Source organism: Diabrotica undecimpunctata, chromosome 3 (assembly GCF_040954645.1).
Source record: "Diabrotica undecimpunctata isolate CICGRU chromosome 3, icDiaUnde3, whole genome shotgun sequence".
Lineage (NCBI taxonomy): Eukaryota > Metazoa > Arthropoda > Insecta > Coleoptera > Chrysomelidae > Diabrotica > Diabrotica undecimpunctata.
In genome coordinates, this window is record NC_092805.1 from 165267633 (window position 1) to 165291644 (window position 24012).

The 24012-nt window shown below is 33.6% G+C and overlaps 1 protein-coding gene across 1 annotated transcript in view; it reads right to left on the bottom strand.

Moving 5' to 3' along the window:
- The window catches only part of LOC140437745 (bridge-like lipid transfer protein family member 3B), a 49780-nt gene that overhangs the window by 6267 nt on the left and 19501 nt on the right, over positions 1-24012 (bottom strand). The window contains exons 7-18 of the mRNA XM_072527442.1: positions 22153-22251; positions 21769-21917; positions 17042-17228; positions 9571-9663; positions 8072-8253; positions 7674-7970; positions 7042-7410; positions 6679-6835; positions 4747-4965; positions 4395-4690; positions 3423-3557; positions 1667-1942 (exon numbers count right to left, since the gene is read on the bottom strand). Of these exons, the coding sequence (XP_072383543.1) occupies positions 1667-1942; positions 3423-3557; positions 4395-4690; positions 4747-4965; positions 6679-6835; positions 7042-7410; positions 7674-7970; positions 8072-8253; positions 9571-9663; positions 17042-17228; positions 21769-21917; positions 22153-22251 (2459 nt within the window). The remainder of the gene's footprint in view (positions 1-1666; positions 1943-3422; positions 3558-4394; positions 4691-4746; positions 4966-6678; positions 6836-7041; positions 7411-7673; positions 7971-8071; positions 8254-9570; positions 9664-17041; positions 17229-21768; positions 21918-22152; positions 22252-24012) is intronic.

Genomic DNA, 24012 nt, shown 5'->3' on the forward strand with positions numbered 1-24012 from the left:
AAGAAAGGAAGAGAAAGAGGATATCATGATTAAAATGATGCAACAACTAATGGAAAAAAATGAAGAAATGATGAATGAAATAAAGCAAATAAGAAAAGAACAAATGGAAAATAAACAATTACAAGACTATGAAATGAAAAAGACAGAAAAGATTTGATTTCACGTTCAAAGCGTCTATGTATCTATTGATACGTATTTCGACTTAATAAGTCTCATCAGAATAGTTATTCATAGCCGTTCTTAACGTGAAAAATAATCTTCTCTGTCTTATAAGGAAGCAACAATAACATGGCTTCGTTATGGACGCAATAGCGACATCTGATAGAAAAACGATTTTGTTTCGAAACTATCTTACCGATTTTAATTACAAGACTCTTAAAAATAGATACAAATGATGATAAGAAACTAGAAGAAAGCATTCTTTCTTCTTTGACTGCCTCTCCTATCGGAGATTGGATATCATTAGGGCGATTCTAATTTTATTTACTGCTGTTTTGAATAATTCGTTAGTGGTACAGCCAAACCACTCTCATTCAGGACATTCTGCTACGACCTGGATTTCTGCGTCCTTGGATTTTTCCTTACGTTATATTTTGTAGGAATGTGTACTTTTGTCCTCTCATCAGGTGGCCTAAGTATTCAAGTTTTCTCTTTATTATATTCAGTATAACTTCTGGAACGTTATTTATTCTGCGTATTACCTCTTCATTTGTAATTTTATCCACCCAACCTATTTTTTGTATACGGCGGTAGCACCACATCTCAAAGCTTTCAAGATTTTAAACATTCCTCTGTTAAGAGTCCATGCCTCAACACCGTAAAGCAAAGTACTGAATACATAGCATTTTAACATTCTAGTTCGTAGCTGAATACTAATATCACGATTACAAAATAATTTTTTCATTTTTATAAAGGTAGACCTGGCAATTTCAATACGTCTTTTTATCTCGTGATTTTGGTCATCTTCATTGGTTTCATTGATGGGGGTTCCCAAGTATTTGTATTCGTTTACTTTTTCGAGTTGGGTACCGTTTATTGCGATACTAGTGTCATGTATTGGATTCTTACTGAAGGTCATATATTTGATTTTTTCATCCTTATGCCGTAGTTATTACATATCTCATTCATACTTTCAACTAGATGTTGTAGATATTCCGCTGTTCTTGCCATTATCACAGTATCGTCAGCATATCGAATGTTATTGATAACTTCTCCATTGACTATTATCCTTTCGTTTGCATGTGTTTGCTTCTTGGCATATTTGAACGAAACAGTTGCCAGCTGACGTCCGTTTGAAGAGGTCTACCCTCCGGACGCTGGTACTAACGTGAGGCATGGTTATATGTTGCCTGAAGTTAAATCTAATATAATCTTAAACATCCTTCACTTTTAACAACAACATTTGCATTTTTGGCAACTTTAACTCATGTAAAAGGTTTTACCCTAATATTTTGGTGGCTCAGGCATGTTAACCTGCTTTTAACCTGATGATGGAATTATTATTCCGAAAACGTTTGTTATTTTAATGTAGCTCTTTTAAGGGTTTTTTAAATATACCTACTTACAAAGAATTAAACCTCTTTTTTGTGATACATGTACAGCCAGCTGCAGAAATTTATTTTCCTTGTGGATTTTATTATTACTTTAATGTGTATTAAAAACTTACCTTGATAGGGAACGGAGTCGGCATTACTTCATCTTCCACTAAATCGGCTAAGCCAGTGACAGTACTCATATTCAAATTCAACATCAAATCCTTTACTTGAATAGTAATCAAATCCGAAAAAAGTTTTGCGAAACTATCCCTATTTGTCAAATCCGTTTCTGAGACTGAAGCTTTACTAACCACTAAGTTATGATCTAAGCGCAATTTTACTTTTGGCGACGTAAAATCACTTGGAGGATTGCAAGTCCAAACACGAGATCGTGTTCCAAACTTACTCTGAAAGAAAAAAAAACATGAATGGTATGACAGAAGTTTTATAGTGTTATAGTATTTAATTTTAATCTATTCCAGGAGGTCCATATGTCTATAGTTTTAAACATATAATGCTTTACCCTTACAGGGAAGTTTTCCATTGTAACCTTAATCAAGGCTGTTCAAGACCTCTATAAGAACAACACAAGTAAAATAACGAAAGGTCAATAGGTATGCAAGGGTTTCACTATCAGCACAGGACTCGAACAAGGATGCTGCGTGTCTCCTACTTTGTTTAAGATCTACTCGGAGAAAGCGATGAAAAGGTGGAAAAGAAAATGCAGAAACATGGGAATTCCTCTAAAACGCAATATTGAACACATTGAGTTTTGCAGACGACCAGATAGTGATGGCCCAAGACTATGAAGACCTCGAATATATGACCCGTAAACTTATCGAAGAATACGAACTATGGGGGCTAGAAGTAAATGTCAAGAAAACTGAATACATGTGTATTGGGGGAATTCATCAAAATCTAATCTTGGAAAAAATACAGCGAGAAATAAATCACTGTCAAAAATACAAATAACCAAGGAAGACAAGCCTTTAGACAATTAAACAGTGTACTGTGGGACAAAACAATCTCCAAAGAAAACAAACACAAAATCTATAACAGCATTATAAAAAGCATTGTTACATATGGAAGTGAGGTATGACCAGTGAAAGGATTTAAAGGCCTTAGAAGCAATAGAAATGAACGTCTGGAGAAGAGCGGCTGGAAAATCAAGATTAGACAGAGTTATAAACGAAAGAATACGAGAAATTATGGGTGTTAAGCACAATATAACAGATGACATCAGAATAAATCAACTAAGATGGTATGTACACGTCCAAAGAATGGATGAACACATAATACCAAAGAAAGTATTAAATTGGACACCGCATGGAAGAAGAAAGCAAGGTAGACCGAGATTAAGTTGGAGAGAAGGAATCGATAAAGACTTAAGGGAGAGGGGAGTTAAAGAAAACATTTGGGACGACCGAGATAAACTGCGTAGACGGCGTAGAACGTTATAAACTCATTAATTGAGTGATTGATGGGTACAACGAACAAATAATAAAACAATTTTAAACAAAAGACTGAAAAAAAAATGAAGGTAGATCGTAATATAGGTAATTCTTCTTCTTCGTGAATCATGTCCTTTCAGAACTTTGGTTACCATCATAGCTAACTTAATTTTATTCATTGCCACCCTAAATAGCATGCTTGTATCAATATATATAGGCAATGAGATTGAGAAAAGACAGTTGACATGATTAGGACACGTAAAGAGAACTTAAGAATGGATTTTCCGTGAGAAAAAAAAATAAGTTGACGTAACGATATCAATGAAGCAAGGAACATAGAAGCGGCAACAACCTACGACAGAAGAGCATTGAAAATGGTTTTTTAATTTATGTATTTTGAATAGTAATTTAAAAATTTATTTGCTAACTCACTTACCTGCAGTTCATCCCAAGATATGCAAGAACAATCATCACACACTAAGTTGGTGAGTTGTATCTTTAGCGAAGATTGGAAACCTAAAGACTGATATACGAATTCTATTTTATTAAGTTTAAATGTTGACACAGACACCTAAAAACAAAAACAAAGAAATATTAGAGACTTAAGTCAAAAACTTGAGATCATCTATTTTGTGTCTTGTGTTAACACGTTCATCCAAGTAAGCCTAATTTGTTTCACATATATTTGCCCATTGCTCTATATATATATATATATATATATATATATATATATATATATATATATATATATATATATATATATATATATAGAATATAATACTAGCGGACCAACTCGACATCGAGTTTTTTAAATATAATTTTTATTTTGCGAGAAAAATTAAGAGATCAATACAAACAATATAAGCAAGAATATACATAACATTCATCAATTTTAATGCAAGTAAAAAGTGTATTAAATATCACGAAATATTTCGTCGAAAACAATGTTTTTTGTTACAATGTCTCCATTTTCTGAAAACTTTTGCTTGGCACCGGGAGTTATGTAAACTTTTACGCCATCAAATGAGCGGGATCGATACATTGCCACATATAGCTGTCCATGGGAAAAAACAGGATTTGGAAGATAAATCTTGACGTTTTATGCGCGTTTCGGGTCACTTCCGGTGTCGGATCGCAACCGGAAGTACATATTTAGATTCGTCTCGACGAGACCTTTCGATCCATATATACATTGTGGGGTCTAAAACTTAAAGTAAATTTTAACTTCCGGTCATCTCATAACCGGAAGTGAATTTTTGTACCAAAAGTATATCTTGACAATCTCATACGTAATACTAATAATATTCCGAAAAAATATTTTAATTATCTAATATGGTTTTTGAGTAAAGTGGTGGACAAGAAAAGGGCTTAGCGTTTTAGTATATAAGATATATATATAAATACTTACTAAATCTTTCCTACGACTGGTACTTGTCACAGAATGTTCGCTGGTACTTGTAACAGTATTATCTTCCTCCAACACTTCCGACGCTTCCTCCACTCTCTCTGAGAATTCTACTACTATGAAAATTATCTCGGCACCAGCAATATCTAAATCACAATTAATATGGACAAATTTTTCTGAATCACTCGACGCATCACTTCTGATCGACATCGTATCACTGAGGTCATCAGGACTAGCTTTGAGGGCACTGTCGATAGACGACTTGAGACTAGTAAAACCTTTTTTAAGGGAAGTAAAACCTAATAAAAAAATTTCAATGATAAAAATGTACTTGCTACTATAATTAATATATTACCCATGTTGAGGTTCGTTTGTAAATTCAAGTTTCCCTTCTGCTGAAGTAAAAAACTGTGATCTTCGTGACTGATTCTATTCGGACTCGTCTGAAGATAATCGGAAGAATTACTAGTACGTAAGTCCAGTTGATTTGAAGATCCGTTTGCTATGGGTTTCTTGCTAACACCAATTTGGGTTATGGACAAGGAACTATTCTGCCACACCGAAGGGTTTGAGCCTAAAATCAAAGTTAGGAAAATTTTATTCCTCGATAAAAAAATATATATTTGTATATGTATTTGTATAGAAGTTATGATGTTATCGACTTTTTTTAAATAGAACCCTATATTTAATTGAATACATGAATACGCCTTTCGGAGACAAATTCAACGGTGTGGGGTGTAGCTATCCTTCTCTAATCACTTTATGAAATATTTGAGGATATCTTTTACAATAGCCTACGAAGAAAATCGCAAAATATTAAAGATACATGATATAGGAAAGATATTTTATTAAATCAAATGTTCCAAATGACTGAAGAGACTTATTGAAAAATAAAAATATTAAATTTTTTTGGCAAACTCCGTAAAAATTCATGTTGTAAACTACGCCACAGTCAGGCGCTGTAAAGCAGCAGCCTCAACTTTCCCCAGACACGTTGGTCTCCAGACATTTCTAGAAACAATGACGAGAAATTGAAAAAAGTGAGAAGAAATTATGTCTCTACAAAACTCAAGCAATTTTGAAATATTTCCCAAAAATTTGTACAGGTTTATAAAATTATCGAAGAAACTTCTAAAACGAATGAAAAAATAAAAAAAAATGTAGATAATCTAGAAGACAAAATTAAACAAACACAAATTATGATAACACGTGATGTCCCAAGGACAGATCTATCACCAAGAAGAGTTAGAAACAGATTCAGTAAACGCAGGTCCAATAGTGAAAGAAGAATGGACAAAAGAAGAATTGACAAATCATATGAGATTTAAATTGCCATCGTTTGCTGGGAAAGTCTGGAAAATAGAAAAAGAAAAGACTGTTCCCTTGACTGCGGCTTTACGAAGTGATTTTTACGATCTATTTTTACCTTCAACAATCGACTGAAAAAACTCTATAGAGATGCTCGACAATAGCGAAGTATAATACATCGTGCAAGCGAGACTGTAGGGATTTGAAGCTGACGGTGCTACAGAAGGATCTAACAATATTTTGGAGAATATATAGGTAAACACATTCGCTAATGGTTTGGACTGAAATAGATATTAAAGATGAAGGTCGGCGGTGAAGAGACGAATAAGAGAAAAGACAGAAAATTCTAATGACTAGACTTAATAGATTATATAAAGAGAGGAGTCTAAGTATGGTTGAAGATGTGAACGATCAGTGAACAAGTTTTTAACGGTAAATTTCTCGAAAGAGTTCTCTTAAGAACGAGACGTCGTTCCTATCAATCGTGAACTTAAAGCAGATTCTATCAAATTGAGTAGAAGAACTTTGGTAGAACAGTGTGTTCCTAAAGAATGGACTACGACTATAAACATATGCCTTGGGTTGAAAAACTTGGATTGAAAGATCGTGGGCGGAATGATAGAAGTGATTGTCCGAGAGATTGGCCACCAAAAGGGTCATATCCTTCAGAGATAATGGGTTTTTACTCTTTTCTTTAAGGTTTGTGAAGAGCTGTAAATATGTGTCGCTTTTAATCACCAAGAAAAAACGCAGAGAATTTTTTATCGCTACGATCAGAGTTAAACAAAGATGAAGTGTTGTATAAGCCGGATCTGTAACAGACTCTAATGCACTATAAGGGATTCTATTTTTGTAGTTCATCAGGATTTTTATTATTTAATCAGTTACTCTAAATATGGCTTAGTAATGTGTGAATTATATCTCGAAGTTTATATACAGTTTATACATTTGCATATAAAATTAAAACATTTACACTTACCGATAAAAATATCATCTGCTAAACTTGACGTGTCTGGTACAACTGACTCAATGTCACCTCCTGATGATTCTTTTCCGGGAGAATTCGATGGCATTACAAATGTTACTTCCAATTGAGGTATGAGTACTCCCATCGCTATGGTACTATTGCTTTCAACCTAAAAATATAAAGTATGTTGTATAACTAAGAAAGAGAAGAAAACATAAAGAGTAATTATCTAGAATTTTACAGAGATATACATCTAAGAAGATCCAAATTAACGAAATATTAAGATACAAGTCAGTCAGTAGCAAGAGTGCTCATTGCAGAAGGATCTATCAAATTATATATCCAGATTCCTATAATATTAGTAAAACCACAAACCTTTAATATTCTCTCAGCATCTATAGCCAGATAAGTAGCCAAAAGTGCCGCATCTTCCGCTAATCTTAACAGAAACAAATACTGGTAATGATTGATTTGAATACTAACTAGATTAGTGATATAAACTAGAGCATGAATATCTGCATCTGCTTGGGAATTTTCTTGACAGTCACCAGTTGGTTTGACAGTTGAATTGGGATCCATGTGAGTATGTAACCAAATGGTAACCGGCAAAGCGTCCAAAAACGGAACCGATTTAGCAATTCCTATGGCTCTGGCACCATTAAAATCAGCCCAAACAGGATCGAGATTTATGCACCATACATCCTTGGCGTCGGTCCACAACATTTCTCTACTAAAATTCGCCATCTAAAATATTCAATTACAATTTTTAAATATTCTAACCTAACATTATTATTTGTTTATTTTATTGCAGATATATATGGACAGAGAATGGAAGAAATCAGGTAACTAAGCATAAAAGAAGGTGTAGGGTATGTGTTGTAAAGACTAGTATCAGAAGGTACTTATTAAAAAGTACAGTGGATTTAGGTATTTCAGTGTAAAAATATAACCAAATCAGTAACATATCAGTAAACACATTTGCTAAAACTTTAAATGTGAAGACTTACCCAATCGTCCGAAATCGAGGAGTCGATTTGTGAAGGCATATTTCTAATATTATCCACAGTTGATATGTGATCGATAAACTTCTGAGTCACGACATAAAAATCGTTCTGTTGGGATGGAAATTCCGATCCGAAAAATAATGAGCCCATATGGAAAGAATCCACGCATTTTGCCAAGTCGGCTCTGGAAGATTGCTCCAAACTTCTGATATTAGTTATAGTTGCTCTCGTCACTTGGAAACTTAAACATTTTGGTCTATCCTTTTGATTAGGATGCTCTAATGGACTTTCAAAATTTATCTGAAATGAGAAATAAAAAATATGAAATAATTATTTATTAAAACAATTTTTAAGAACGCGTTAAATGTGTTGTAATCGTTGTTAGGTTATGAGATGCTTACTCTTGGAAGAATTGCTTCAATTTTAATATCCATGTACGTATAAGTCGATACTGGTACTTCACTTTTGGCACTAGCTAAAGACTGGAAGAGATTCAAACCAAAAGAGTTAATCCACAGACAGGTATCCACGTCAAACATCACAGAAATGGGATTAAGTTGGACGTAAAACTTTGGAGGAGGTACTAAAAATTAAAAAACAATTAGAATTTGTTAAATATATTGTTATATGTTGTTGTTCCAAAAAAAATGAAGAAACATTTTTTGCTATTAAAAACGAAACAATTTTTGATATTCTACACCAGAATATGCAGCCTTGGAACTTGTCTTTTTCTCTGTCTATCTTCGTTCACACACCTGCCAAAGACAGGAGCTTTAAAAAAATTTTCCACTTAATAGAATTGTATTACTACGCAGCGTCATCTACTTGAGATGACAGAAAATAGACACCACTGTGTACCTCTGAATTACGTAGGGGCCGCTGGAAATACCTCTATCTTCTGGAAACAAAATTTCTATAATTAGTTTTACAGAGGTTTGCAGAGCAGAAGAGAGAAATATGCTGTTTTTTTTTGTTTTTATTAATAACATATCCCTTAAGAGATGTCTTTTACACTGCAATCTGCTCAGAAAGATCAATGAGCAAAGTTGCCGTAAGTTGAGTGAATAGTTGAGTGAAAGTGAGTTCTAGGCGTACTAGGAGCTCAAAGTTTTTTTGACCAAAAAAAGGAGCTCCTTGCTAACCGTCCGTGGATAATGGAGGTAGTGCTTCGGAAGTTAATGCTCGGTCTTAAAGCGGCCATTCCGCTTCCGAATCGCTGGATGACAAGGGAGGGTCTGGTTTAGCAGATAGGACTTCGGCGTAGACTCGACGACGAGAGGGTGTTTTAAAATATCTCGGAAACTATCGCTGGGACTCCGAGGAACGAATCCTGCACTAACGTCAGTCAGGCGGCGTCCTGGACTACACTAAAACAGCGCTTTTATGTTTTTATTGCATGTACGTCCTTCTAGGCAAGACCTCATGTTGTAACACGCCATAAAAGAGAAGAAAACAGTCAGCAAAACCATTCATTTTTGATGATGACTTGTTTTTTTTCTGTCTTGTCTCTTCTGGTAACTTTTTTATGGATGATTGCACTTTGGTTTAGACGCCATAATAATATATCCGTGTTTCGTCACCACTTATAATCCTTTTTGAATAAAAACATTCTTTTTATGAACAAAAAAGAAAATATTGGGTACGAAATTAGTCAAATATAAAATAAATAAAGTGGGAGTTTGCGGGACATATTGCAAAACGAGAGGATAACAGAAGAAGTACAAAAATTATTAAATGTGACATTGTGATAAAAAAAGGGAAAGATGGAGTAAAATAGAGATTATATATTTCATGCCGAAACAATAAACTTTCGTCCTTTTGTCCCTAAACAACAAATATAAAGACTAACTAAAGAGTATATTACAATGACCAACAGATTTAGATACGTTATAATACTTACAAGGAAAAGGTACATCGCTTGGATAGTAGTAATACGTAAATTCTGCGTGAACCATGTTGGAGTCTACTGGAAGAGATAATTGTGTTCGGTCACCTGAAAAAAAAGAACATTTATTTTCAACTACGTTCTAGTTAAATGGGTAAAGTTGGTTTAATTATTTCAAATAATTGTGTTTCATATATAATTAAAGTAACTCAGAATAATAAAAAACAATACTTACAATGTAGATATTATCCATAAATTAACCAAAGTTCTAATGTAATAGACATGCAGTATTGGGTTTACAATAAAGAATAAAAAAACTGTTAATTTATTATTCTGAGTTGAATCTAGATCTAGACTAATATATGATCTAATAAGCTAAGCTAGTACCTAGACGTTATACTTGTAACCAAGTAAAAAGGCATCGCTCTGCCACGATACGAGCACACTGATACTGTTAAACGTAACATTTAACGTGATATTCTATGTGAAATGTAACATTTGACATGAAATGTGATCTCTGGCATGGCTTTTAACGTAGAATGTGACATTTGACGTTAAAAGTCACGTTTGACGTTAAATGTCATATTTCACGTTAAATATTACGTTTCAGATCATCAGGACGCGTGGGTCGTGACAAAACGAGGGGAAATGGAAGGCCAAAGTTTGCCGAAGTAGCTACGTTCTATTTTATCTACGGAAACTGTATAGTTTCCTTTACGAATGGGTAGAGAACAATATTAAGACGAAAATATAGTATAATAATATTTTAAAAGGCCAGCGCTTGTGTTTCGTATTGTTACAGTGAAGGGAATTTACTAAGTTATGGTGCCGTTCACTAAATTCTGCTGGTATCAATCACTCCGATGCAAACATCATCGACATCAGTTCTGTGAACGTTGTTGTTGTTTGTATACCTAATCAGAATACAAAATGAGTACTTTTGCTGATAAGATAATATATACTTACACCTTTTTAGACCTATACTATTTTTAAGCTACCATTTCATTTAAATTCTTCGCTTGACGTCCAAAAATGAAATAAAATATGCTCTGAAGACACAAATCTTACATAAATCATCCTTTACATATGGACATAAACATCGGAGATGTTGTACATGGCAATATTATTGGCATGGAGATTAGCTAATGCGCACAGGTAAGTTTTTTACAACATATTTGTGCAAAAAGTTTTTAAAATTATTAAAAGTTAAGATGACATACTTAAATCGTAGTATGTACCGGGTGGTCCAATAAGTCGATCTCTCGGCTATATATCAGAAACTATTCATGTTATAACTTTAGGAGAAAAAATTCCTTAGTAAAAGTGGCCAAGAGAAATCGCTGGAAATAACTTTCAAGTTTCTGGGTTAACCGCTAGGGGGCGTAACCTGTGAAGAAAACTTTCAAAACCAGTTTTTTGGGAAATATGCCCAATTATACCAAGTGTTAAATAAGTAAACTAAAAAGAGGCTTAAATTCTGCACAAAGTTGTTCAAGTACTTTTTTTTTATTATTTCAAATAAAGGGTGGGAGAGAGTGGGAGGTATTTGTGGATAAATACCTATAACTTTGGTTTGGATCAACCGATTTTAATGAAATTAGTGCAATAGCGGTATTTTGGTGAGATTCGAAATAAACTCCAATCATATCATACAATCCTGCATTTGATATACTCATCACGAATTATTAGTACTGATAATTAATTATTAATATTACCAATATTAATATCTATTGAAAAAATTGCAATCTTCAATTCGAATTATAATATAACACTTTTTAACAATGTTTTGACTGCTGTCAATAAATAAACAATATGAACTCCCCGTCAAATTGATTGTCGTAGCCTACTTAGTTTCGAAAAAACTATTTTTAATCATATGAAATAACAATGGTCAATATAGGTATCAACATTAAGATTCTTCTGCTATCAAAAAATAATTTGAAAGTACCTACTGACTTTAATTTAATTTATAATACAGGGTGAGTCAATACTATACTTACTTATCTTTATGCGTTTTTATTCATATCTCGAGTTCGACAAAAGCTATCAACATGCGGTTTGCGCCATTTTGTTACGAATTTAATCCAGTTCCATTATAATTTACAATAAATAGGTGTTTCCATTAAACATTTTGAAGAAAAACAAATTTTAATTTTTTCTATTCAAAGTACCCTCTACCTATGACAATTAAAACTAAATACAATTATTTTATAGTAGATGTAAATTAATTCATCCACACTCTAATGACACTAATTTCGTTAAAATCGGTTGATCCAAACCAAAGTTAGTATTTATCCACAAATACTTTCCCACTCTCGCCCACCCTTTATTTGAAAAAATTTAAAAAAAGTACTTGAACAACTTTGTGCGGAATTTAGGCCTCTTTCTAGTTTACTTATTTAACACTTGGTATAATATCGTAATCTTAGAAAATGGACTGGTCTAACGACAATTGATCTATTTCGAGCTACTGTGAGTAGAATAAGATGGGTCAATGTGATCGCCAACATCAGGCGATGTTGGCGGTCTTCTGGTATCAGAAGATAGGCACCTTTAGAAATCGAATTAAATGTTAGATGCTATTTTGAATTATTCCATTGGTCTGACCGTCTCGATGATAAATAGCAGTAGTATAGTGAACAGTCTACTAGTAAAGTCATCTGGGGGCTGAATAGACTGATGAAGACTTCAGGGAGAAAGTCAAAAGATCAATTGTAACGAAAGTTCAACCCCAAAATAAGTTTAATATTAAGTTTTCTAATAATATTAATCTTAACTATAGGTTTAATTGTACTAACCACAGAGGCTTATCTGAACACTCATACATTAATATCATACACCACAAAGAGCATAAGGTAAAATAATAAAGTAATAATACATATAGTATGGGCTTCACTAATATATTTCCCGATAATAAATCTTTTATTACTTGGACAGACGAAACAATAAAGCCCATTACAGAAGAAAGAGTGAAAACAGTGAAACCATTTAGAACAAAATTGTGTGTTCAAAAATATATATCATATTTAAATTGGTTAATGTTCTAAAAGCTCATTCAAAACTGCTTTAGCCAGTTTCCTCTTTCATTTAGTTTTTCAATACTAAAAAAAAATATATTTTATTAAAAATTTTTTTAATAAACATTCAAATGTAAATAAATATTTTAAAATTATATTTTAAAAAGATGTAAAATAAATAATATTAAAATACCAAAATCCTTGAATAAATTCTCGATTTTTATTTAATTTTTTGTATTAAAATGTCCCTGAAAAATATTAAAACTTCTCATCTTATGTTAAAACAATTATACATGTAGCTCAATACCTTAGCACAACGTCCAAAAAGCACATGAAAAGAAACATGATTCCCACATATATAGAACACGATATCATTTCAACTAAAGAGGTATCATCAGAATATTTTATGGTTGCAGATGGTAGGCGGTGTAAAAAATATTGGAATCGATCTATTATGGAAGTGCACATGGTGATAAAATTTTGAAGAAAATTCCATGCACAAAAAGAGGGAGAGAAGGTTAAGTGCTAAACGACAAAGATGCTTTTATGGTAAATATTTTTTGACGCGTGGTATAAAATAATTAAGAAAAAATAAAATTCTTTTTCTTCTTCCTAGTCGGTAGCTTGTTTTCAAGCATCGTGATTTCATAAAATCTCTTGTACTGTTAGTTTCCATTAACCTTGATCTTCCGTTATTTTTATTGATTCTGGTATAGTTTTACCTAAGAGTTCCGTAATAAAATCCGTACATCTCGTTGGCGATCTTCCTCGACTTCTTTTTCCATGGGGCCCCAAGGCCCCAAGTGGCCGAAAAGTGGCAATATTTTAACCTACTACGGTATGTATCCTCTTCTTTACATAGATCTGTTGGAGGATTGATAAATTAATTTTTTTCTCAGTTAAAGATACTCTTAGATTCGACGCCAACAATACATCTCAAAGGCAACTATTTTCTGTTTTTCTATTTGTTTTAATTCAAATGTGTATAGAAATATCGGAAATACCAGGCTTTTAACTATTCGTATTTTGGTGTTAAGACTTTTCCAAATCTTTGTAAGTTTTGTCATGGCTTATTTGTACAATTCTTCTAATTTATTCACTGTATCCCCCTTAGTTTGTTATTAAGGAGCCCAGAGAAGTTGAAAGTGTTAATCATTTCAATGTTATAGATTTTCTTTATATTTAAATTATTTGATTACTACCATTATTGTGGTTTTCTGTTTATTAATCAGTAAACCGACTTCCAAACTTTTTTCTGTAACTCGTTGTATGAGTTCTTCTAGTTCTTCTTTAGATGCAGCGATGAAGGTGGTATGATCAGCGTACCAAAGGTTATTAATTTTGGTGCCATTGATGGCGATTCCTACTTCCCAGTTTCTTAAAGCATGCCTCATAATCCACTTGCCGTATATATTAAAGAGCTGGGGAGCTCAATGTGCACATCTGTCGCACACCCTTGCTGTCAGGAAAATACTCAGTAATTTCACTTTCCACCTTAATCTGGCCGGTATTGTCGTACAGATTTTTTTATTAGGTATATCAAATTATGGGGCATACCCTTTACTTCGAGGATGTTCCATAGTTACTGCAAACGCACGCAGTCGAACGCTTTGGTGTAGTCAATACAGCATAAATAAGTTGGTATGTTGAATTCCTGGCTTTTCTACAATTTGTTTTATGTTTAAAATATGTTCTCTAGTGCTAAATACCTTCTCTGCCAGGTATGATGTAATATTTGATTGAGACATTCTGATATAATCTACAGTATCACTTTGCTGGCACGTGAAATGAGCTCTATGGTGCGATTTTTTTGGCATAAGTCTTTCGGGTCTTTTTTGTGGATAGAGTGCTCCAGATAGGTTGCTCCAGATTAGGTGAAATATTTTATGAAAAACGTCAGTGCCTGCATCCCCAATCGCGGCAATCATTTCCGTGACAATGTTTTCTGCTGCTAGAAATTTGTGAGTTTTCAGCTTTCTTAGTGCAGCAGCCAACTTCTCTCATTATCGGTGGTTCCAGTTCTAGGTATTCAAGTTGCAAATGAGTTCCCAGAGCTGTGTTATCTTTCATTAAATTTTCACAGTTTTCTTTCCTTTCTGTATTTTATCGGTTATCAGAGTGCCATCTTCCCGTCATATCGCTAAGCATATTGAAGAAAAGTTACAAGTAATTAGTTTTATTTTGTTATATCTGCATATATCTTGCTTCGTTTTTATGTGTATGCTATTCGATTGTGTTACACAGATCATTTAGATATTCATTTTGATCGTTCCTACATCACAGCTTTATTTATTTACTAACATCTGAGTATTTTGAGCGTGCTTCAGGTGTTTTGAGCCCTTCATATTTAAGATTTTTTTGGGTTTTGATTTTACACCATGTGTTCTAGGAGATCCAACTCTTATTGGGCTTACTCTTAGTGTTTCTTTGTTATGTTGCTATATTTTTTATAACAGACCTTGTCTTAATCCACAGAGAATCAATGTCATTTGGTTGTTCTTCTGATTTAAGTGTGTCAATATGTAGCTGTTATTTCAAAGCTGTCATTATATTTGAACTCCCATAGGTTGGTGACTTATTTAGATGTCTTGGGTTTGTCTAATTTTACACGTAATTGGACAGCAAGGAATTGGTGATATCTGTGCCAATCTTTCCCTGGGTATGTTTTAGTATTTATATTAGAGCTCCGCCACCTGGATTAAATTATAAGTAGATAACTCAAAATGAAAACAGTAATATAAAGTGATTGAAGGATAATTTTATATTCAACAAGAGTATGATAACACAAATATATGTGATACAGGTAAACGATTAACATAACCTTTTTATTATCTTTACGATGATCAATTAAATTACCTAAAAAGTTTAACCTATGCATAGAATCAAAAATGTGTGATTATGTGTTAAGTATATATTTATGCCATCAATAATGATAGGGTGCTGCAGGATTTTTGGTAAAATGTAAACTAATACAAGTGTTAAATTTCTTAGGTAATTAGAAACGATAATGATCAAACCATTCACTTTCTAAAAGCAGTATGCATTTTTAACTACTCTTACTTCAAACTACCTGGTCTTTAGGAATAGATACCTGTATAATAACATTTATCCTTCCTTTTATGCTGAGCTATTGAATAAAATAAAAATAATTAACCACTTCAGAAACAAAAAAATATAAAAAAAACGCGTATGAATTAAATATTAATAGGACAATAACTGAGAACCTGGAATAGGTATAAAGATATTTGTATTGCAATTTTATTGCTCATATCTAAGACATTAATGAGATAATCTTGTAAATAACATATTTCTTTTTACAACTCTTTTTTAAATGGGCGAAAACTACGCTTTTCCAAACATTTTCTCATTTATATCGAAAACTATTGGTTTATGAGAAAAAATTTTCTGTGAAAAAGATCTACCAGAAAGAACTGGTTTTAGCAAATAAAAGAAGCTATTCCTCAACATCTAGATCCTCGGGAAGAAATCTCACCTGATGGTGACCTTTTCTATCACATGTAGAAACTCTCAATGGTCTAAGGGTCGTAGTGTTTAAGTGTAAAACCAACATGGACTGTTATCTTCTGTGTTCGATACCCAATGTGAATGTGGCGCACTTCAAGGGTAGGCACATATAACTATCTGCTCTCTGTTGGAAAAACTTTGCACCCAGCTAGACATTTTGCGTGCAAATATTACAGTTGCCCGGACCACTTTTTATTGAATAGACCAGATTTGATTTGATATAACTAGATACGTCCGTAAAGTACATTACAACTGGTTCCCAATACGATAGAGAGGATAAGCAAGTAATGTGACGGGACTTGCATGTCAGAAGGTTTGAGTAAGGTCAGAGTAAGTAAGTAAGTAAGAGTTGGGTAAGAATTTGTTGGACTAAGGTCTCTCACACTTTTTCTCTCAGAAACTATTTCTTAACTGCAAGTCTTTGATAACAATTGTTCCCGTAGTTTTGTTCTGTCTTTTACTAATGCCTTTATTTCTTACGACTATCCACGTTTAACTTTTTTAAAACTACCAATTACCCGGGAAGCTATTATACCTTGTTTCAAATGTTTCACTCTATAAGTAACTTTTATACTTATTTTTAAATGAATTTCGAGACTTATTTATAATATTAAGATAAGTCTGTTATTTCTGATAATTTCAGGCTCCTGGATGCTAATTTTAAAGGTAGAATTGTCAACAAAAGATCTTACCAGATCAACGCAAGAAATATGTTAGCACTTAAAAACCATTTTTAATGTTAAAGACAGTCAAATAAAGCAAATACATATCATATTGAAGCAGGAAAAACTAACAATTATATTATAGTTATAAACATTTATAGATATAGTATCATGTTAATTTTTCTATAAAAGCATATCGTAAATGGTTAAATTATAAAGGTTTTAAGAATTAGAAAGTTTAAAATGTTTATTCAAGCATACATAAAAAATAAATTTACGTACCAAAAATGAATTCTTTCAGTCCTTTTTTCTGGGAAGAAGACACTTTGTATATTGTAAAATCCTCTATCCGCAACACTATACAACTTGTCATAAGTTTAGCTATTTTAGCTTCAATTTTTTTCTTATTTCGTGGATCGCTGTTTGGTTGTGGTTTTGATTCTGGACTTTGAGGTGTGCTATCTGGATTCTGCAATATATGATTCATGGCAATCAAAGTAGTACAATTAGCAGAGCTGGGTAATTTCAATATAAAAAATAATTCATAATTACAATTACTTTTGTTCGTGTAATTGTAATTGTCTTTAACACGTTAAGCGCCACGTACTTTTTTCTCAAAGTAATTTGTAATTGGATTAAAATCTATGAAGGAATTGTACTTTTTAATTATATTATTTAGATTATCTAATTAGGACTAGGGAGTTACCAAATTAAGTCCAAATGTCTGTAAGAGATGACTCGAGGATGTCCACAGATAAGAATTTAGATGCTTTGTCGATACCGAACGTATTTTTACCGAATATTGAAATTTGACTAAAACTGCATCCCTTTAGGATACAGTTGAAGCAAGAATTAAACGAAAATGATTTAATTTTAAGAAAATCATTCATCGATGCAATTTTCGAGCGGTCCGACAACTTTGACAATATTTTCTTCTTTGAGTGAGTCGACTTGCACATAAATGTATACACATTTGGAAAGTTTTCAACGGAACATAGGGATATTCAATGTACTTACTAAGATCTCCTGATGTGCAATTACCCAGTGTAAATTTCAATAAAACGTCGCGATGTTGACGTGACAACGTCTTAAATTAGGTTGTGGCTCGGAGTCACTCATGAAAAAGTGTAACGCCCGCTCACGTCTGTTACGATGAGTCACCGAACGAGAGAGAGGCCCGCCGGACCGGCGAATGCCTTGCGTCTCTCTCCCACTCAAACATGATCGGTCCGCTGCGCGCGCAGCACTAGAGAATTAGGCGCGTTGAATCGGTGCGTGCTTGTGTCTCTGTCTTTCTCGAGCGTTCTTGGCGTTGGAAAACCGAGAAAGCGTCATAATACAAGTTCACACGTGTGGTTAAAGTATCGTCAGCTGTGTCTGTAGTGAAAATGTGGAGTACTTAGATTCGTCATTTACAACAACTACAACAATAAAGGTAAATAATTGTACACTAATATTTCATTATCGTAAACTATGATTGATTGATTAATTGTTAGATTGACACAAAAGTTGAGAAACTGAGTTTATAGGTTATGTCATACTATTGACAAATGTTGATAGTGTTAAGTAAATTATTAGTTTAAATCACTCTGCAATCAATCGTAATTCAGTCGATTGAGAAGAAACAGCGCGTTTCAACTGCAAACAACTATTGTGCAATTTAATAATATTCATATCAATAAATATTCTACCGAGAAAAAGACGTTGTCACGTAAAATCTTCGCCCGTAAAACCGACTTTACAGGCAACCGATTTTTTTTTATAAATAATATGTTTGTTCCACTGGATTGCTGCTCCTTCGCGATTTGTAGTAGCAGTAGCGTATTCGGAAGGCGTACGTCGACCGACCGACAGTGTTGTATCATTGTCTACCGATTTTCTGAGTTTTTGTGCAGATAATAATAATGTTTTATTAATAACAATTTTTTTTGTGTTCATTAGGTTTTATTTGAATTGGTTAATGTATAGTTTAATACATTTATTATTCCAAATATTGTTGATAATTTAAAATTTAAAAGGATGTATATGATATATCGAAATCCACAGATTTTTGCCGAAGATATCTACCGATTTGGCAACAGTCCCAAGGAACATCACTGGCCGAGCAAATCAAATACCTTTGCCCTTTGCTTCTCATTATAACGCCATAAGCTGAAATTAAAGTAGTGTTTCTAACCATAAACTATGTATACAAACGAAGAAAAAGTACAAATTTTAAAATGGTATTTTGGGGGCAACTCGTACCGTGACATTATAAATTTATTTACTTGTGCCTATGAAGATAGGCCAATACCGACACAATCAACTATTAGTCGTATTATTAAAAAATTTGAATCGTTTGGTTGTGTACAAAAATGTCGAAAATGTACGGATCTACCACGGGAGAAAATAATCAACGAAGTTCGGCAAAATAGGGAAATTGATGTTTGTAGTGTTGCTGAAACTAGTGATCCTTGTTCAAGCAAAAGTATTGCTGAAGAAGTTGACATGAATGATAGGACTGTCAGGAATATTTTGAAACGGAATGGTTACCGTTGTTTTAAAGTTTTAACAACTCAAGAGTTATTAGCCGAGGACAATTTCAAACGTATGGAATTTTGTGAACTGATGATGAACAAACAAAATGATAATGAACATTTTTTAAAAAACATTTTGTTTACCGATGAATCGACATTTTCGTTACATCGGAAACATAATCCTTCTATCGTACGATATTGGTCTCGGCATAATAAGCACTTAAATATTCCAGTACGAACCTGCAGCAGGCGCAGCAGTCGAAAAATATCGACTGGAGTGGGAGTCCAGTCGAACAAATGAATTAATTATAAAACATCGCGACGTTATATTGAAATTTACACTGGTAAATTGCAGATCAGCTAATCATTGTATAGTTATAAAGCTACTATGTTCCGCGAAATAGATTCCAAATCTGTATGTATGTAAATGTGCATGCAACTAAATTGAAGATTAAAACACTAAATTAGAGCACCAATGACCTTTTCATTCTCCAAAAGGTACAGTTTGGATGGACATATTTTTAAATGGCATTATCGGCCCGTACTTTTTTGAAACTGTACGCGGTAATTGTGTGACTGTTAATTTTCAAGAATATTCTTACAATTCTTGCTTACAAGTCCTCACCTGACTTTAGAAGGCCGTCGAATAGTCTGGACTGTGAGACCAGGTTCCCCAGATCCTTCTCATAATAATTTTTTACTATAAATACGGCTTCTGTTTCAGGTAAAAGGTCACTTTATTAACCCCAGTTGTAGTATTTTGAGGATTACAAAAAATAATTTGTATGTAGTAAAATACAGAATGTAGGTCGTTGATAGACCCCTGATACTTGTCTTTGTTGACTTTGAAAAAGCATTTGATACGGTCAATCAAAGTGAAATGCTCCAAGATCTAACACAATGTAGAATAGATCACCGATACATATCCCTCATCAGATACATCTATCAGCATGCTACAGCCTGTGTAAGACTTAATGAAGATACTGGGACCTTTCGTATTGAAAGAGGCGTTCGGCAAGGAGACAGTCTCCTAAATTATTTACAACTTTGCTAGAATACGTTTGTAAAACAATAGATTGGAACGAAAAGGGCATCAATGTAGATGGAAAATTTTTAAATAACCTTAAATTAGCAGATGATATCGTTCTTATTGCAGACAGCTTTGATCAGGCACAGATAATGCTCCAAGAACTCCGTACTGCCACAAAAAGAGTTCGTCTTAAAATAATTTTTTCAAAAACACACTTTATGACAAATTTAGTCCATCTCAGAAGAAGACAAAGATATTGAGCCAGTTGACTCCTATAAATACTTGGGCCATGAGATCAGAATAAGTCCAGATAACCAAACAATCCAGCTGAAAAGAAGAGTAAACCTTGCTTGGGCTGCATTTGGAAAGATGAAGGATATTTTTAGGTCTAAGATTCCAATGTGTCTGAAAAGAAAAGTATTTAATCAGTGTATTTTGCCAATGATGACCTACGGCGCAGAAATCCTAACACTCACAAGAACAACAGTGAGTAAACTACAAGTTGCGGAAAGGGCAATGGAGAGAATAATGTTAGGGATTTCTCTACGTGATAGAATACCCAATGCTACTATACCCAAAAGATCAGGAGTAGCAGACGTGATTGAAAGGATAACAACACTAAAGTGGAACTGGGCAGGTCATGTAGCAGGATGAGTTGATGACCGGTGGACAAAAAGAATTTTGGAATGGAGACCCCGAATACAAGCTAACAGAAATAGAGGTCGACCCCCAACGAGACAGACTGATGACATAAAAAGAGTGACTACAAATTGGATTCAGATGGCGCAAAATCGGACTAAGTGGAAAAGCATGCGAGAGGCCTATGTTCAGTAGTGGACGTTAGAGGCTAGTTGATGATAATGATGAAAATGCATTGATGATGATGAAATACATCCAACGAGAATTTTGCCGTGGGTAAGTAAACGTTCCCCAATAAACTGATCTCGCAGAGAAGATATATCCCATGGCCTCATCACAGCCTGAAACTAATTCCGGGGGATTTCTTTTTATGGGGTTTGCTTAAAAGTCGAATCTACGTAAATACCAATAATACCAAAATTAAAGAACATTCGTCAATAAATAGCTAACATACCCAACACTTTATATCGTACAGTTTTCAAAATGTAAGGAGCAGGTTTAAAGAATATTAAAGGAGAGATGATGGACACCTGGGCCATTTGTATTTGATCTTTTAAATAAACATTTAGCTACTACATTTGTTTTTCAAGATGGTTTCAAAAGTGTAAAAATTTATGGCCTATCCGGTATACATTTTCCCCTTCCAGATAACCCCTTCCTTATATCCTACATTTCTCACAAGATCGAGACTAAGAGGCCATCATTTGGCCTCCACATTTTGGTTATACATTTTCCCAGAATTTTTTAAAATAATCTTTTTTGAAAACGATTTCCGGAATGGAAATCAAACCGTCAAACATTAGTTAAAAATGCTAACATCTTACCTTCATTGGACGATTTAAAGGAGTATGTAGTGGTTTGTGTTGATCGATCAAATTTAAGAGTTTGGTCTTGAATGAATTCAGCGCCTGTTCTTGCCATAATGAGTGTGGCACAAAGCTCGTGTTGTATTTCAACCAATGTTTTCTGTTACCTAAAATTATTAATATATACAATATAAATAATACATATAATACAACAATCTTAATTAGAGTAGAGTGTGCAATAAATGTTGTCGTTTTAAATTTTACCGAAATGATAGGGTTTACAGTATCTGTATTTCGGCAAAGACAAATCAAGTCACTCAAATGGTTGAATTGCCAACCAGAGTCATTCCACAACATACTCTAATTACGATTTTTCTCGGTGATTCGCTATTATAGACTTACCTTTGGCTAAATGATATGGATAGTAATCTACGTGAAATTTCTTTAGGCTAATGTGTAGAGCGTCTCCATTTTTTAGATTCGGATGAGATGAACGGCCAGCTAAACAAAAAATATATGGTATAGAAAATTGTGTACGTTATCGATGAAATTTTACGTTGATGGCTAAGCCTTTACTGTCGCTAATAAGTGTCGGCTGATAACTGGCGCAGTCGCTTTAAGTATGCTAAGTGCTAAGTGGCTGCAGTCGAGTATTTGCGACGTAAAAGTGCACGTGTGATTATAGTTTCTACGGTTTTGATATATATTATAATAACGCAAAGTCACAATACTACGGTAGGACCTTCTAGACCAAAAAGGAACCGTTTACGTAAATATACAGATGCAGAATTCCTAGAACTGTTAAAAAACAGTGATTAGAAAAGTAATAATGAGGCATGTTATTAAGTAGACTAAAAGCCACGCGGGGTCTAACGAGAAGAAAGATTAAATATGTATATAAATAAGCGAAATGTAAACGTAAGCTTTAGTCTGAAATATTGTACGGTTTTAGGAAAAATACACATGGTATTATATAAATTGTTTTAATCTAAATAGTGATAGTAGAAATAAATTAAAATAAGTGTTAAGAACATTGCAATAATAAATTAAAAGATAATAAAAACATTACAATATATACTGTTGATGAACACAATGCTTTTCTTGATTGTTAAGAAATTTAATTTATATATATATATATATATATATATATATATATATATATTACAGGATCTAACTTGTAAATACAATACATTTTCGAGACGGCTATCGCCGTATTCCCGTTCTCCTCCGCCAATCCTCCCGGTCCAAGGCATGCTCCTCCTCCAAACCTCTCGACTCCATCGCTCTTATAATTTCTTCATTCCATGAGCGTCGAGGTCTACCTCTTTTTCTTCTTCCAGGGAGCTTCCATCTGTAAAGTTTTTGGGGCCAACGTTCGTCAGGCATTCTCAATAGGTGTCCAAACCATTTTAAAGCTCTTCTTTCTATTCTGTAAATCCAATTTGGTCTTCGCTAATTAGATGTCCTACCTAATTTTGTATCTCTTCTTCCATTTATTATCTTTCCAAACAATCTCCCGAAAGTAGGTATAACACTTAATCCTTTGTAGCAGTTAGGATCTTTTCGATTTTTAAAGATGGACACTTGGTGAGCGGTTTTCCCTTCAGATGGTACTTTCAATTTGTTGGCAGCAATGATTCATTAGTTCCTTCAAAAGTTATTCGTTCTATTAGAAGTGGACCTCCTGCTTTAAGTAACTCTACAGCTATATTGCCAGGTCCTTTAGATCGCCCGTTTTTCATTTTTATTAACGCAGTACGGACGTCGTTGTTAGTAGTATTAATGTTACTATTTGTTTGTCTCTCCATACTGTATTCCTCTCCCATATATTCCAATCTGGACTCTTGCAGTAAATTTATATAGTGATTTTCCCACTTTTCTATAGGAATTAAGTTGCTTAAGGTGTTTTTCTTTAGACTGGTGATAGTTCTCCATGCTTCCGTAGTCTGAGAACCACCAATTAAATTTTCAACTTGGACACATTTTTGTTCCCAGAAATTGTTTTTTTGCTCCTTTTAATTGATTGCGTACTTCTCCGTTTTTCCTTTGATATGTTACTCTATTGCTAGATGTTTTATTTGTAAGTCATTTCTTATATATTCTGTTTTTTTTTCTTGTATCATTTCTTTTACGTTTTCTGTCATCCATGGTAGTTTGGGGTGTTTTTTGTCGTTGTTCTCTGTTCCTAATACTCCATAAGCAATTTTTTTATTATCGTTTTGAAGTTGTTGTATTCTTGTTCTACATCCATATTTCTTTCCA